Source organism: Elephas maximus, chromosome 8 (assembly GCF_024166365.1).
Source record: "Elephas maximus indicus isolate mEleMax1 chromosome 8, mEleMax1 primary haplotype, whole genome shotgun sequence".
In the NCBI taxonomy this organism is placed as follows: Eukaryota; Metazoa; Chordata; class Mammalia; order Proboscidea; family Elephantidae; genus Elephas; species Elephas maximus.
Genome location: NC_064826.1, coordinates 41004732 through 41020634, shown reverse-complemented (window position 1 = coordinate 41020634; position 15903 = coordinate 41004732). Strand labels below are relative to the sequence as shown.

Sequence of the window (15903 nt, the reverse complement as noted above, 5' to 3'; positions counted from 1 at the left end):
GGGAAGGCGGAGCCAATGGGGAAGCGTTTCGTGTAGGTCTTCTACTTAGGCGGCTGCATCAGCTACGGCAGCCCGCCAGTGGGAAGCGGGTTGAGGGGACGCGGCGGCGGCAGCAGGAGGAGGAGCGCCAGGTCGCTGTGCAAGCGGCAGGGGGGCGCGCGCCGGCTGCCGGAGGCCGCGGTGGCCGGGGTGAGGGCCCAGGACCGAGCAGCTGCGCGGAACCCATCGTCAGCGTCGCCGGCGCTTCGACTCTGAGTAACAGCAGTAGCAACCGAAGGGTGCGAGTGAGCGACGAGGCCGGGTCGCGGGAGGGGTTTGGGAGCGTCCCCGAGGCCCTGACCGGTTTTTGTGGGCAGGCTTGGCCTCGGCGTCCGCCTCAGTCGCCCTAAGGGTTTCGGGCTTCGTGGTGTTCATGTCGGGAGGAGTAAGAGTAAGAAGACGGCGAACCCCAGAGTAGTGCGTTTAGGGTTTTGGGGGTGCCGCTGGCTTTCTCGGGTGTCGGGCTGCTCCTCCCAGGGATGGGCCCGGGCCTGGACCGGCTGCGCGTGTGCTCGTCTCCAGTGGGTGAAGGTTGGACGGTCCAAGCCGGCCGGCCACCGGCGCGGGGAGTAGGGCCCAAACTGCTATTGGCCTGGTTCTTCTCGGGGATGAGCAGTCAGTAAAATACAAAAGTCAGTCTGCTTAGAAATGATTAGATGTTGAACTTGGAACAGTGGGGTAACGCTTATGAAGCCACTAATAAGGCGTCTCCCAGTCGGTCTTAGACCCGCGGGCCTCGACTAGGGAGCAGCCTTCAGTGGATGCGGCGTCCGCAGGACACGCTCCGTTTGTGTTCTTTTTAAACCAGAACGTTGTGCTTGGTCCTTGGTACTCGTGACTATGAGTAGTTCTCTGGAAAGAAGTAATCCACCTGCTAATTACGCCGAGGAGAGGCCACAGGAGAGGAAGGCAGGCAGTTTCCACAAACCATAGTGTCTTTTCATCAGCTTTGTTACTGTGTCATCATAGGTTATTAAGGGCTCCTGAGGTACAGTACTCAAAAACAAAAAACTGGAATCACTTGGTTTTGAACCACCAGTCATTAAGTCTGTATTATCAGAGGATTGTCGTTGAATTCTACTTTAAGGTTAGAGAAATACTTTGATAAATACTGCAAAGTTTGAAAATAAGAATTTATCTGAAATACAAACTATGAAAGTTCATTTTTATGGCACCCATAGCAGAAACCTTGAATTCTCTTTAATTATGTGTTTTAAACAAAACTTATCTACCCATGATTCTTGGTTAAATATTTTGTTTTTTACTTTTGTTTTTTTAAAAGAATTATTATACTCTGTTGTCAGTATTAGTATTGTGCTGTTAACATTCTGTTTGCAGTCTTTGGTTCACCTTTCTGAATTGCAAGCTGAAGTTGGTGCCGCCTTAGGGAGGGAAGATTGTTATTAACTTAGACATACCGGGCTATTTACCTTGGTAATTCACTTTTTTTTTCTTGTGAAGTTAAATACATTTTCTTAGCCCCTTGGAATATGAATTCTTGAAAATAAGATTGGGATCTTTTAAAGAATGATTTGGATTTTCCGCTATTTCTACAGTGCTTGCGTAGGATGGGTTTTTAATATTAATTGGTAAAATTCAGTTATTGAATATTTTTGTCTCTACTCTGACTATGGCTACAGTGTTAGCGTGACAGGCAAAGCCAAGAAAATTTTTTTTCAGTTTGGTTGAATGCTGGTTGCCATCAGGGTTACAGCTAAATTGGGGGTAATAAAACTGATAATGAAATAACATGTTAATAGATAACACTATTTCATATGTCTAATATTTTGATATTGCATTAAGTATTCCTTGTATTCTAAAGGTTCACTGGGTTTTTGTTTTCTTAAAATAAAAGTCTTAAGACTAAGACATCTTAAGATGTAAAAAAATTTTTCTTTTTATCTTTTAGGATATTAGAAATGGCCACTCCCCAGTCAGTTTTCATCTTTGCAATCTGCATTTTAATGATAACAGAATTGATTCTGGCCTCAAAAAGTTACTATGATATCTTAGGTGTGCCAAAATCAGCATCAGAACGCCAAATCAAGAAGGCCTTTCACAAGTTGGCTGTGAAGTACCACCCTGACAAGAATAAGAGCCCTGATGCTGAAGCAAAATTCAGAGAGATTGCAGAAGGTAGGTAAATGAATGATTGTCTCTGAGGTCTCACGGGTATTAACTAGTACAGGAGAATGATAGCTAATAAAGTGTGTATGTATTTGAAGGTTTTGTGGAAATTGGAGCAGAGCAGGAGCTGCATTTAAATGTAGTGAGATTATCTGAGACTATTTTCTTATAACAGATACTTTCATTCTTGAAAAGATGAATGTTACTAGATAATTTTATTGGTATACAAATCTAAAAACATTGAAAATGTACTACATTTTTTCATTATTTATAAAATTGCATGTTCTATGCAAAAATGAATTTTGAGAACCCAAAACTCACTTAAGAACTAAACTTATGAAACAGTATTTTACTAAGTAGGGAAATTAAATCAAAACAGGCTGTGAAATGCCTTGAGTTTTTTCTTCCTATTTGATATACATTTCAAAGCCATATTTGTCTTTAAAGAAAAAGTATGGAGTAAATTTTGACTTAAGTTCTGAAACACGTGGCACCTCTTGAGCATTCAGCAGTTAATGGTTGGTGAAGGTAACTGAGTAGGGAGTTGGAATTAAACATTTACTTCAGCTAGTAAAGTGACAACTCCTATATTTCTGTTAATTTTTTATGTTTGACGGTTTAGTTTTTTAGTACAGGTTATGGCTTTACACAAATAATATGAAGAGTAAAAAACTGCAGTTGTTGCCAGCATGTTTATCTGTAATATTGGTAGTATTCGCTTAACAAATATTTATTGAGTATTACTAGGAGCAGGAATTGTGCTAACTGCTGATAACACAGGAGTGAACAAATCAAAGTAAATCGTTTTTACTTTAGTCTTATGTTTGTATAATTTTGGCTTGCGATGTGAAATCTTTCCCTAGAATCTAGAATTGGATTCATTTATTTGAAGAGGTTTAATTGTGTATGATTTTGAGTACCTTCAGTTATTATTTTTATCTCTTTCAGCATATGAAACCCTTTCAGATGCTAATAGGCGAAAAGAGTATGATACGCTTGGTCACAGCGCTTTTACTAATGGTAAAGGACAAAGGGGTAGTGGAAGTCCTTTTGAGCAACCATTTAACTTCAATTTTGATGACTTATTTAAAGACTTTAGTTTTTTTGGTCAAAACCAAAACACTCGGTCCAAGAAGCATTTTGAAAATCACTTCCATACGCGCCAGGATGGTTCCAGTAGACAAAGGCATCATTTCCAGGAGTTTTCTTTCGGAGGCGGACTGTTTGATGACATGTTTGAAGACATGGAGAAGATGTTCTCTTTTAGTGGCTTTGACAGTACCAATCGGCACACAGTACAGACTGAAAATAGATTCCATGGATCTAGCAAGCACTGCAGGACTGTCACTCAACGAAGAGGAAATATGGTTACTACATACACTGACTGTTCGGGACAGTAGTTCTCTTCCTGTTCTCACTAAACCCAACTGGTCGACTCTTCCTCAGTATCTTTGATGCAAAACAATTTTCTGTGAACCATTTTGACAAGTGCATGATTTCATTTACTTTGAACAACTTGATATAGCTATTAAATATATTTAAATTGTTTTTGACCAGTTCAGTAGCATTCAGCTAGTTAGAGAAATAAGCAATTATTAATTTCCCTGATTAGTAAAAGTTCTTTTAAAAGAAAAAGATATTATAAATCTGCTTGGTCTTTTTTTTCATTTTTCTGCCCTTGGGCTCATTAATGTGGCCAGTTTTATTACTAAGAAAAGATTGAGTTTGCCAGGTACTATTTAAGGATTAAAATTTAAAAGTTATTGTAGATTTCAGTTGTGTGAAGTTGACTGGTTATTGCAGTGAAACTTTTAGTAATTTAAAATTGCATGCTCTGTAGCATCTTTGACTTGGGTTGTTAAATGTGTATGACACTGTATAGTTGAATTATTCAGCAAAAGACAACAGTATCTTGGATAATTGCCACTGAAAGATTTAGAAATCTGTTAACTTTACAGAGTGATTTAAAAAAATTTTTTTCCTGATTTTTTTCCTATTGAAATTTATCTAAATTTAGAAAAGCTAAGGTGTGGTTTGGTATTTACCACAGAACCGTGTCCTACAGTGGAAGTGGAGTGAAGGAAGTGAATGTATTGCTTGTAGTCATTTAGGTTGAAAGAAAGTTGAAAACTTAAGGAATGCTACCAAGAGATTGTTACGTGTTTGGCCCCTAGCTAATGATTTTGTAGTGTTGAAATCATATCTACTTTACACATCTTTTCATATTTCTTTCTTAGTTGTTGACAGCCTAGATTTTAATGTGGATCTGTGTGTTTTGTTTTGTGGTTCCTCTGCACTCATCCTTACCTAGAGATTGACTAATACCTCATTCAGTTTGCAAAACAGCCAGTAATTTCTGTGCAACCTTATTACGTGCAATATTTTTAAATCCTAAGAAATGTGCGCTTTTGTTTTCTGATAGACTTCTTTAGTTCTGCACTTTTCCATGTTATACTCCACATGAGTATTAATCCTATGGATACATATTAAAACTAGTAAATGTCTCATGCAGCATTGTGTGTGAGTGAAAGAAATATAATATTTACAACCTCACATTCTCTGTTGTCATTTATTGTTAAAAGCTTATGCAATTCTGGAGGTTTAGAGGGTATATAAACAATTGGGCTGTATATGTGGATCATAGGCCATATTTTAGGATTACTTTTGACTGACCTGAAAACTCTGATAGGACCTTATGTGCCGTTTGGTAGTTTCTCTTGTTTTGTTACCATCCTCCTTCCCTCACATGTTTTGTTAGTTTGAAGACCATGTTAAATATAATTTTGGTGTATTTGCTTGCTAGGACCAAGTGTTCTGGCACCAGTTCCTTCTTCAGGCCTGATTGGGAAAAAGCAGATACTTTGCATACAAGAAAACACTATGGAGCAGTTCTTTGTAACACATGGGGCTGCCATTAGTTGGAATTGACTCAGTAGCAACCAACAGAAACATATTTGTTAATCTTTAAGTTGAAAACTGAAGAAAAACAATTTTATTGTATTTAGGTATCATAATTATTTCCAGGAAAATATACCTATTTTTGTTTTACAGTAAGAAAATAGCTATACCTTGAATTTTAGACTGAAGATTGTAGACTAGCAAATAAAAAATGAGGAATCAAGGCTAAGTTTAAGGGCATAGTATTCTTATATTCTTAGCATCTGTACCTTTTTTCCCCAGGCCTCTCTTCCCTTGTTTTCCCCATGCTGAACGTTTATTTTGATTTCCTGTGTTCTGACCTCCCTTGTAGCTCTTTGGCTATCAAGAAAGATACTGAAGTAACCTATAGAGGTGTGTGTGTGTGTGTGTGTGTGTAGTTTAAAATAGAAGAAACTAGAAATTAAACCAGTAAGCAGCGTAAGTTTCCTCAATAACTTAAAATTTAACTTAATTTTTTCTTGTTTATGGATTGTATAGATTGTACAAAGAATGAAAATAGAAAACCTATACTTGAAGAAATGACCAATAAAATAGTTTAATCTACACTCCTTACACGAATGAATACAAAGTCTTTCAAAATCTTTATTGCTTCTGGGAAAATAGTTTATCCTGACTAAATCTTTGTTGAGCTAAATTCTGTAACTCAAAGCTTTGAGTTTTTTTGGTTCAATATGTTGAGTTCACTGCTATAGAGCAATGTAGTTGGCATGTGATTCTTTTGGTTATTGGTGTCATGGTGTTTCAGAATGGCGTAATTAGCTTCTATTGATCTTATGGCTGTTCACAGGCAGTCTTTGAGCTAAGAGTTTTAGGCCCAATTGGCTGAGATAAGCTTCATGAGAACTTGGGTTGCCCAAGGTAAATGAAGAATTTTCACGTTTTGGGGAGTGGTTATTTTAATTTTTGAAATAGGTTTTTGTTTAGTAGTTAAAGGAACACACTAGTGGAAAGTGAGACCATTGCTAAACAGAATAAAGAGATTGGTACCAGCCATAGGTCTCTAAAGCTTTTATATTCTTCATGTTAATGCTGGGGCTTTCAGTTCCAGGTGACAGGTTGAATACAGTTAGTATATGATTATTTTTCTCCTCCGTTGGTCCCAATGAAATAACAGACATAAAAACGAAGTCAAGCCAGTTTTCGGAAGTAACAGCCAGATGTTTGAGACATTCCAGGAATGTATAAAGCAGCAGGGATTGGATTGGGAGAAATCAGAATAAAACCACAGCCAAAGTATCCTGGAGAAGCTCCAAGGCTCAGATTGGAAAAACAGCAATAAACATGTAAAATGGTATTAACAGTAGGAGGAGTAGTAGGTGTCAGAACCTGTATAACTTCAGAAAAAAAAAAAAAAAAACTTAAGAGGACAGTGAAAGTCAAGATCAGCACAAGCTGAGTCCTGTGAGTTGGAGGACAGACATACCTCCACCCTCCAAACTTTTTACCAATTCTGACACCAGCCATCCTTCCCGTGGCACTCTACTTCTCTGCTGGGTTTGGTAATCCATTGCAATATCCACACAATTTACAGACCATACTTAAGAGTTAAGTGATTTATTAAGGAACAGGGTATAACTCAGGATCAGGAAACATGTAGGCAAAGCCTCCCTTCTTCAGTGCAGGACGGCTTCCTCAGCTCCTTTCAGCCGTGCAGATCACACTCAGGACAGGCCTCCTCTCAATTCATCCTGAGGGGGCTGAGAGGACACCTGCTCTTCTCAGCCCCCTCAGGATGGTCTCCTCTTGGCCCTGCTGTCTGTCACCTCCAGCTCTGCCTCTGGGCCCCTTCCGGGCCTGTCGCTGCTGTCTCTGCTACTGGGCTACTTCCAGGCCTCTGTCTATCTTCAGTGTTAAATAGCCTTTGACCGTGTTACAGCTCTTTTAGGACGTTCCGTGCCTCCTCATTCCCTCTGCTTCTGTCCTTTCTACCTTCTGCTTCTTGCTGGTTTCTGTCTCTAAAAACCTCTGTGGGGTCAGTTGCTTATATACACAACTCCTTGTCAATTTCAAGGCATGGTTCCTCCTGGTGAGGCCACAAACTGACCAATCCCCACTTCATTTGCATAGTAGGCTACAACTCATTTGCATAGTCGATTGACCAATCCCTGTAAGATGCGTACCAATCACAGGGCAAGCTGCAGCCCAGGACCAGACAAAAAGTATCAAAACCAAGTTGTTTGCAGTTTACCCAGGACAACAGACAGTAACAAACCCTCTGAGGTAAAAAACTAGGCCAAAGGTAACTCCTCAAGATTTAAGGGAGGGGGGGAATCTCTCAAGCTGTTTTTCCAAAGAAGCAAGACTAAAGGCGGTGTAAAGGAACTCATTTCACCATAAACCCCCTCCCCAAAACAAAACAGACGGAATGGGCCGGAATTCAATCATAACAATTCATTGAAGAACTGCCTTGGGGATTTCTGCCTTTCTCCAACTTCAGGTAAACAGTTGTTGACAGGTTTGCTTTTTCTTCAGGGCAGGGACTAAGAATAGCTCTCTGAAGAAAGGGGTTATCTCTGGGGAGGCTTTCCAGTGAAGGTATTGGGGGTGTGATAGAAAGGCAGAACAGAGGTGAGGTGAATTTCCACTTGGAAGTGGGGAGGGTGTTGGTGAGGGAAGACAGCACTCCACTCCCAGAAAAAAGCTTCCTTACTTTGGCATTGTGGGGGCCAGTAGCCTCCACATGACCACGCATTCGCCTGTAGTCCCCTGCCTGTTGAAATGCTTGGATAACATACACAGACCACAAACCCTATTTCAAAAGGAGGTCTAATGGAGACATACATAACTGCTGAGGAAACTACTTAGTTATTTCTGCAATTTGATGTAGTCCTTCTTAAACACATAGAGATGTCCAAGGAATATCAGACATTTAAGGAAAATCAACACGCATTTTAGATGGATCAGTCTGGCTGCTATCTTGATAACAGATTGTAGATGGGCGAGGGTGGTGCAGGGAGACTGGTTAGGATGCTATTACAGTGTTCCAAAATCATTGCAGCTGTACCAGGGTGGTAATAGTGGAGGTGGTGAGAAGTGGTTGGATTCCAGATGTATTCTGAAAGTAGATCCAGCAAGATTTCCTTTGGGATTTGATGTAGGCATGAAAGAGAAGTAAAGGATGATTTGTAGTTTTGTGTTCTGAGTTACTAGAAGGATAGAGTTGCCATCACGTAAGATGGGGAACACTGCTGGAGGAAGATATTTAGAAAGGAAGATCAGGAATTCAGTTTGGACATGTCAAAGTTGAGATGCTGAGTAGATGGGTGGAAATATGTAGGTTGCTAAAGCTGAGCTGGAAATATACATAATGGAATTGTCAAAATATAGGTGGTATTTGAGACTAGATGAAATCACCAAGGGAATATTTATAGATATAAATAACGAAGTGATCTAAAAACTGAGCCCTGGGGCACTCTAAAATTAAAAGTACAAGAGGAAGATGAAAAACCCACAAATGTCCTTGAGAAGGAGCAGCCAGCAAGATAGGAGTTTTGCAGCTCAGAAGAAAGTGAATAAAAGTATTTCAAGAAGTAGAAAGTGGAAAAAAAAAAAATACAGATGTAGAAAGTGATCAATCTTGTAAAATGCTGCTGCTAAGTCAGGTAAGATGATAACTGAGAAATGACCATTTTTAGCAATGAACAATTCAAAATGATCTTGACATGAGCATTTTCTATCAAGTGGTGGTGGTATGCCTGATAGGAGTAGGTTAAAGAGAGAATGGCAACAAAAGTAAGCGCTTTTAAAGAATTATTTGGAAATACTTTGGTAAATACATTTTCAACAGAATTTTTAACCTGGAAATTTTAGTAGAATATCAATTATGACTCAAAGAATGTAGCAGACTACTACTGATGTTCCACAGGAGGAGTCCTTTGGTGGTCCAAATGGTTACTCACTCGACTACTAACTGAAAGGTTGGCATTTCAAACCCATCCAGAGGCATCTTGGAAGAAAGGCCTGGCAATCTACTCTGCACATATGGAGTCTCAAGAGTTGAAATTGACTTGACAGCAACTGGCTTGGCCTTTTTTTTTTTTGGTTTCAAAGAATGTTAATAAATATTCTGTGAAAAATAAATTTTATTTATTGCCCAAGTAAATTGGGAGATCTCTGAAATCTTAAGGTATTAGAAAATTCTAAAAGATTTTAGAGAGTTTTATTCATGAATTAATTCATCAAGTATTTACTGAGTGCCTAATTGTGCCAGGCATTGTTCTAGGAGTGTGGAATATGGAAAATAAATTGAGAAAGGCTGGAATAAAATTCTAACCTTGTTAAACAACTTTCTTTACACGTGGGCTTCTCAGAGCCTTCTATATCCTAATTTACATTGTCAATCTCTGGCACAGATACCATGGATTATTTGCCAAACTTACTGAACCACTGAGTCATTTTTATCCATAGTGTCAATAACTATATTCAGGTGTACCGTAGTAAAAGTTTGGTAATTACTGGCCTAAACATCATGAGTGAAAAATCATAACATGTTCATGAACACATGTTGAATAATACTTAAAGTAGCGCAAGGATGATAGCATATGTTATGCTAATACTTTTGATCCCATTACCAAGAAAAAATGTATATATACATATTTGAATTAACTGTCATCTGAAACCACCATGTCTCTGTCAGTTTGTTGTACTGTGGTGGCTTGCGTGTTGCTGTGATACTGGAAGCATTGCCGCCCATATTTTCAAATACCAGCAGGGTCACCCCTGATGGATAAGTTTAAGCACAGCTTCCAGAATAAGGCAGGTTAGGAAGAAGGACCTGGCACTCTACTTCTGAAGAAATTGGACAGTGAAAACCTTATGAATAGTAGTGGAACACTGTCCGATATAGTGCTGGAAGATGAACCCCTCAGGTTGGAAGACACTCAAAATAGGACTGGGAAAGAGCTGCCTCCTCAAAGTAGAGTCGACCTTAATAACATGTATGGAGTCAAGCTTTTGGGACCTTCACTTTGTGATGTGGCATGACTCAAAATGAGAAGAAAGACCTGCAAACATCTATTAATAATTGGAACATGGAATGTGCGAATTGTGAATCAAGGAAAATTAGAAATTGTCAAAAATTAAGTGGAACACATAAACATCAATATTCTAGGCATTACTCATTGCTGTTGAGTCAATTCCGACTCATAGCCACCCTATAGGACAGAGTAGATCTGTCCTATACAGTTTCCAAGGAGCACCTGGTGGATTCGAACTGCCAACCTTTTGGTTAGCAGCCATAGTTCTTAGACACTACACCAGCAGGTTTTCCATTCTAGGCATTAGTGAGCTGAAATGGACTGTTATTGGCCATCTTGAATCAGACAATCTATTCTGCTATGCCAGGAATGACAAATTGGAGAGGAATGTCATTGCATTCATCGGCAAAAAGACCATTTCAAGATCTATCCTGAAGCACAAGTCTGTTGGTGATAGGATAATATCCATACGCCTACAAGGAAAACCAGTTAATACGACTATTATTCAAATTTACGCACCAAACTCTAAAGCCAAAGATGAAGACACTGAAGATTTTTACCAACTTCTGCATTCTGAAATTCATCAAACATGCAATCAAGATGTGTTAATAATTACTGGCGATTGGAATGCAAAAGTTGGAAGCAAACTTTGATAGTTGGAAAATATGGCCTTGGAGATAGAAACTATGCCAGAGATTGCAGGATAGAGTTTTGCAAGACCAACAACTTCTTTACTGCAAATACCTTTTTTCAACAGCATAAACAGCATTTAGGTGGCCCTGGTCAAAAAGACTACATCTGTGGAAAGAGACAATGGAAAAGCTCGATATCATCAGTCAGAACAAGAGCAGGGCTGACTGTGGAACAGACCATTAATTGCTCATATCCAAGGTCAAGCTGAAGCTGAAGAAAATTAGAACAAGTCCAAGAAAGTCAAAGTATGACTTTGAGTGTATATATATATATATATATATACCAAATCCATTGCTGTTGAGTCAATTCTGACTCATAGCGACCCTACAGGACAGAGTAGAACTGCCCCACAGGGTTTCCAAGGAGCGCCTGGCAGATTCGAAATGCTGACCTTTTGGTTAGCAGCCATAGCACTCAACCACTACACCACCAGGGTTTCCACTTTGAGTATATCCCTCCCAAATTTAGAGACCATCTCAAGAATAGAATTGATGCATTGAATACTAATGATTGAAGACCAGATGAGTTGTGGAATGACATCAAGGACATCATACATGAAGAAATCAAAAAGTCATTAAAAAGACAGGAAAAGGCCAAAATGGATGTCAGAAGAGACTTTGAAACTTGCTTTTGAACATAGAGTAGCTAAAGCAAATGGAAGAAATGATGAAGTAAAATTGCTGAACAGAAGAATTCAAAGGGTGGCTCAAGAAGACAAAGTGAAGTATTAAAATGACATGGGCAAAGATCCAGAGATAGAAAGCCAAAAGGGAAGAACACACTTGGCATTTCTCAAGCTGAAAGAACTGAAATAAAAATTCAAGCCTCAAGTTGCAGTATTGTACCAAAACGAATTGGTTAAAGTTCAACCATTTTAGGAGGTAGCATATAGTAAAGAACTAATGGTACCGAAGGAAGAAGTCCAAGCTGCACTTAAGGCATTGATGAAAAACAAGGCTCCAGGAATTGATGGAATACCAGTTGGGAAGTTTCAACAAACAGTTGCAGTGCTGGAAGTGCTCACTTGTCTATGCCAAGAAATCTGGAAGACAGCTACCTGGACAACTGACTGGAAGAGATCCATATTTGTACCTATTCCAAAGAAAAGTGATCTAACAGAATGTGGAAATTATGAAACTAAATCATTAATGTCACACACAAGTACAATCTTGCCGAAGATCTTTCAAAAGCATTTGCAGCAGTACGTCAACAGGGAACTGCCAAAAATTCAAGCTGAATTCAGAAGAGGACATGGAACAAGGGATGCCATTGCTGATGTCAGATGAATCCTGGCTGAAAGCAGAGAATACCAGAAAGATGTTTACCTGTGTTTCATTAACTACATAAAGGCATTCAACTGTGTGGATCATAACAAATTATGGACAACATTGGGAAGAATGGGAATTCCGGAATGCTTAGTTGTGCTCATGAGGAATCTGTACTTAGACAAAGAGATAGTCGTTCGAACAAAATGAGGGGATACTGTGTGATTTAAAATCAAGAAAGGTGTGCATCAGGGTTGTATCTTTTCACCACACTTATTCAGCCTGTATGCTGAGCAAATATTCTGAGAATCTGGACTATATGAAGAATGGGGCATCAGGATTGGAGGAAGATCCTTTTACAACCTGTGTTATGCAGATGACACAGCCTTGCTTGCTGAAAGTGAAGAGAACTTGAAGCACTTACTGATGAAGATGAAGGACCACAGCCTTCAATATAGAATACACCTCAACATGAAGAAAACAAAAATCCTCACAACTGGACCAATAATCCAGATCATGATAAATGGAGAAAAGGTTGAAGTTGTCAAGGATTTCATTTTCCTTGGATCCACAGTCAACACCCATGGAAGCAGCAGTCAATAAATCAAATGACACATTGCATTGGGCAAATCTGCTACAAAAACCTCTTTAAAAAGTGTAAAAAAGCAAAGATGTCACTTTAGGGACTAAGGTGAGCCTGACCCTAGCCATGGTGTTTTTAATGACCTCATATGCATTTGAAAGCTGGACAATGAACAAGGAAGACTGAAGAAGAACTGATCACTTTGAATGATGCTGTTGGTGAAGGATATCGAATATACCTTGGACTCTCAGAAGAATGAGCAAACCTGTCTTGGAAGAATTACAGCAGAACGCTCCTTAGAAGCGAGCATGGTGAGACTCCGTCTCACATACTTTGGACATGTTGTCAGGAGGGACCAATTCCTGGAGAAGGACCTCATGCTTGGTAAAGTGGAGGGTCAATGAAAAAGGAAGACCCCCCACAAGATGGATTGATAACAGTGGCTGCAATAACGGGTTCAAGCATAACAAGTACTGTGAGGATGAAGCAGGACCCTGCAGTGTTTCGTTCTGTTGTACATAGGGTCGCTATGATACTGTGAGTTGGATCCCACTAGATGGCACCTAAGAACAACAATAATGATGTGGAAGAGATTATCCTATCACAGCCCCGTTATGGTTTCCTTTAGTCTAGCTTACATTTCACCAACATGCTTTTCTTCTTTTAATCACTGCTCTAGCTACTTGAATAACATTATTTCCTCAGGACTGTTTTACAGTTCTAATAGCCATTGTGAAACACATTGTAAGGGTATAATTTAAGTAAATGAAAAATCCTTTATTATTCTTCCAAGAGGATAAAAACTAGTCATTATTGTTATTAAATTGTATTTTTAAAGTAAGACAGTATTCGAGGACAGAAGATAAATACGGGACCGGTAGGATAAAGAGAAAATCATCCTGTCTTATCTTTTTAATAATTGGACCAGTATTCATAGTTGATGGTATTAAACAGATTCTGCTAGTTGAGTTGTGAATTGAGGTCTTTCTGGTCAGTGAGGAATAGAGTAAATAAGTATACACATACACTCACCTATACATATTTTTCTTGGCTATGTCTGCAAAATAAGCGGGTGTGTTGAAAACAGATCAAAATACTAACATAAGTGACTAAGGAACCTCAGAGTCAATCTAGAATGGTCTAATTTATTTATCTTGCATATATGCCTAAGTAAAAAATTCCTGACCGTGTTCCTAATGTCAACTTCTATGCTAAAGTTTCTGCCAAGTACCAGTGAGATATTCTCACGGGAGAACTAAAGGGTTCTTTTCTCTCCCAACGCCCTGCCACATGAAAATAAATAAATCCATCATTTGAAAAGAAGGAGAGAGAGGGAGAAAAACAGGATGAGAATGGGGGAAGAGGAATGGAAGACGTCAAGTTTAGAAAAGTCGTTTATAGACTTTTGTTGGCAAGAGTTGCAGAGAAATGAGCAGCATTTTGTGGGGTCAAATGAAGTTTTCCTTTAAAGGATGATGAATTACACAAACAGACTTCTGAAATATAATACCAGACACTAAAGTGGGATCTGAAGGAAAATAATTTTGAACCTACAACTTTGTACCCAGCTAAACTGTTAATAGGAGGTGAGACCAAAATAAAGTTACTTTGAAATACAAGAACTCAACAATTACCACCAAATACTCTTTATGAAAAAATAAATAACTGGCTTTTATTCAAATTACAGCACATAAGAAAGGGTACAACATGGGAAGCAAGAGATACGATGGCACTTGAAAATAGACCCTCTTGGAGGAATTAAGTTAGAAAAAAATTGAGAGTGTACATTAGAATTTGACATTTGAAAATTTTCCCTTTGCAAAATCAGAAGCATTTTGTTTCTTTTATGGATCTAATATTTGATTTTACAACAAAGTTGTTTATATAGTCATATTATAAATTTTGTTTAATCTATAAAGCACAAAGGATTCAATTACATTTATAGAATAATTATGTAAAATGTACCTAACATATGGAGGTATTGGGAAATGGAAGAAAGGAGAAGGCAAAGTGAGGTAGAAGAAAAAGTAAGCATATTAATTCTATCATCTTTCATAGGAGGTAACCAATTGATTCTAAAGTTGATAAATCAAAGGCTAGTGACTTGAGTATATTATTTTAAATTGTAATGACCACTACCAGGTCTGGAAACAGACAGTGGTAAATGATAACTTCTGAAGAATGGAATTAGGAGAAGGGGAAAGGCTTACTTTATATTTTATACCCTTCTGTAATACATTGTAATTTTTGTTTATGAATGATGAACGTATTTTTCTCTATTAGCATATTCTTAAAGAAAAAATGAAAAGCAAAAACCTAGTGTATCAGGATGTCTGCAGATGCAGGTAACAGAAAAACTCATTAAATCAGCCCAAGCAATAAAGAAACTTATTTTCCTCTCTTACAAGAAGCCCAGAATTCAGGCAGCCCCGGGACTGGCGTGTCAGGAATCTGGCTTTGTTTCTTTGTAGCTCTCTTGGCTCTGTCCTTTTGTGTTGGCTTCACCCTCAGCCAGATAACAAGATAGCAGTTAAACGAAACCTCAAAAGATAATACCCTCAATAACCTTTCCCTCCCATCTCATTGACCAGAAATATTACATGCTAGTACATGTTCCATCCCCAAACCAGTCACTACCAAGGGGAATATGACCACTACAAATTAGTTCAGTAAATGAATAATTTCTTTTGTGAGGATTAGCACAAACCTGGTTCCTATGAGGCAGAAGTTAAAGATGTCCCAAATGTCCAACTTTTCCAAATAGCTGTACCACTCCATCATCTCTAACATCAGCTACTCCTCCTCTCCTCAGCACTCTCCCTCCTGTCTTTGGGCTCGGTAATTCACTACAACGTCTCACAGAACTCAGGAACCACATGAAGGAAACAGCTCATATGATTGTAGAGGATGGCAAGTGCCAAATCCACAGGTAAGGCTTAGGCTTCTCCTGACTACATGGCTGCAGGGGCTGATGAAACCAAACCGTCACGTCAGACTGTAGGCTGCTGGCTCACAGGGCTCCGGAAGCTGGCCAATCAGGTCAGACAATAGGCCGTTGGCCGTGGGGCGGGGAGCTGGTGAATCCCAGAATCAGCAGGTCAGATGGCAGGCCACTGACTCAAATCCCAGGAATTGCAGGTTAGATGATCACACACTGGGCGTGGGATCCAGATGCAGAGAGAGAGAGCCCTGCTAGAGCATCAGTTTATATACCTTGGATGAAGGCTATACTCCAGGGAAGGGCATAATTTGAATAAAGGTGCAACTTGAGTCACACCCT

General features: G+C 39.1%; 1 protein-coding gene across 3 annotated transcripts; it reads left to right on the top strand.

The window, feature by feature from the left end:
• The first annotated feature begins 33 nt into the window (after positions 1–33).
• On the top strand, positions 34–5638 carry DNAJB9 (DnaJ heat shock protein family (Hsp40) member B9). 3 transcript variants are annotated; one of them, XM_049893401.1, is made up of 4 exons: positions 34–278; positions 1378–1473; positions 1949–2175; positions 3115–5638. In XM_049893401.1, exons 3-4 carry the CDS (start codon positions 1959–1961, stop codon positions 3564–3566), a joined length of 669 nt encoding a protein of 222 aa, XP_049749358.1. In that variant the 5' UTR covers positions 34–278; positions 1378–1473; positions 1949–1958; the 3' UTR covers positions 3567–5638. The 3 variants fall into 3 exon arrangements, with proteins under 3 accessions (XP_049749358.1, XP_049749356.1, XP_049749355.1); XM_049893399.1 differs by lacking the exon at positions 1378–1473 and having other exon boundaries at positions 35–284; XM_049893398.1 differs by lacking the exon at positions 1378–1473 and having other exon boundaries at positions 36–278; positions 3115–5637.
• The last annotated feature ends 10265 nt before the right edge of the window (positions 5639–15903 follow it).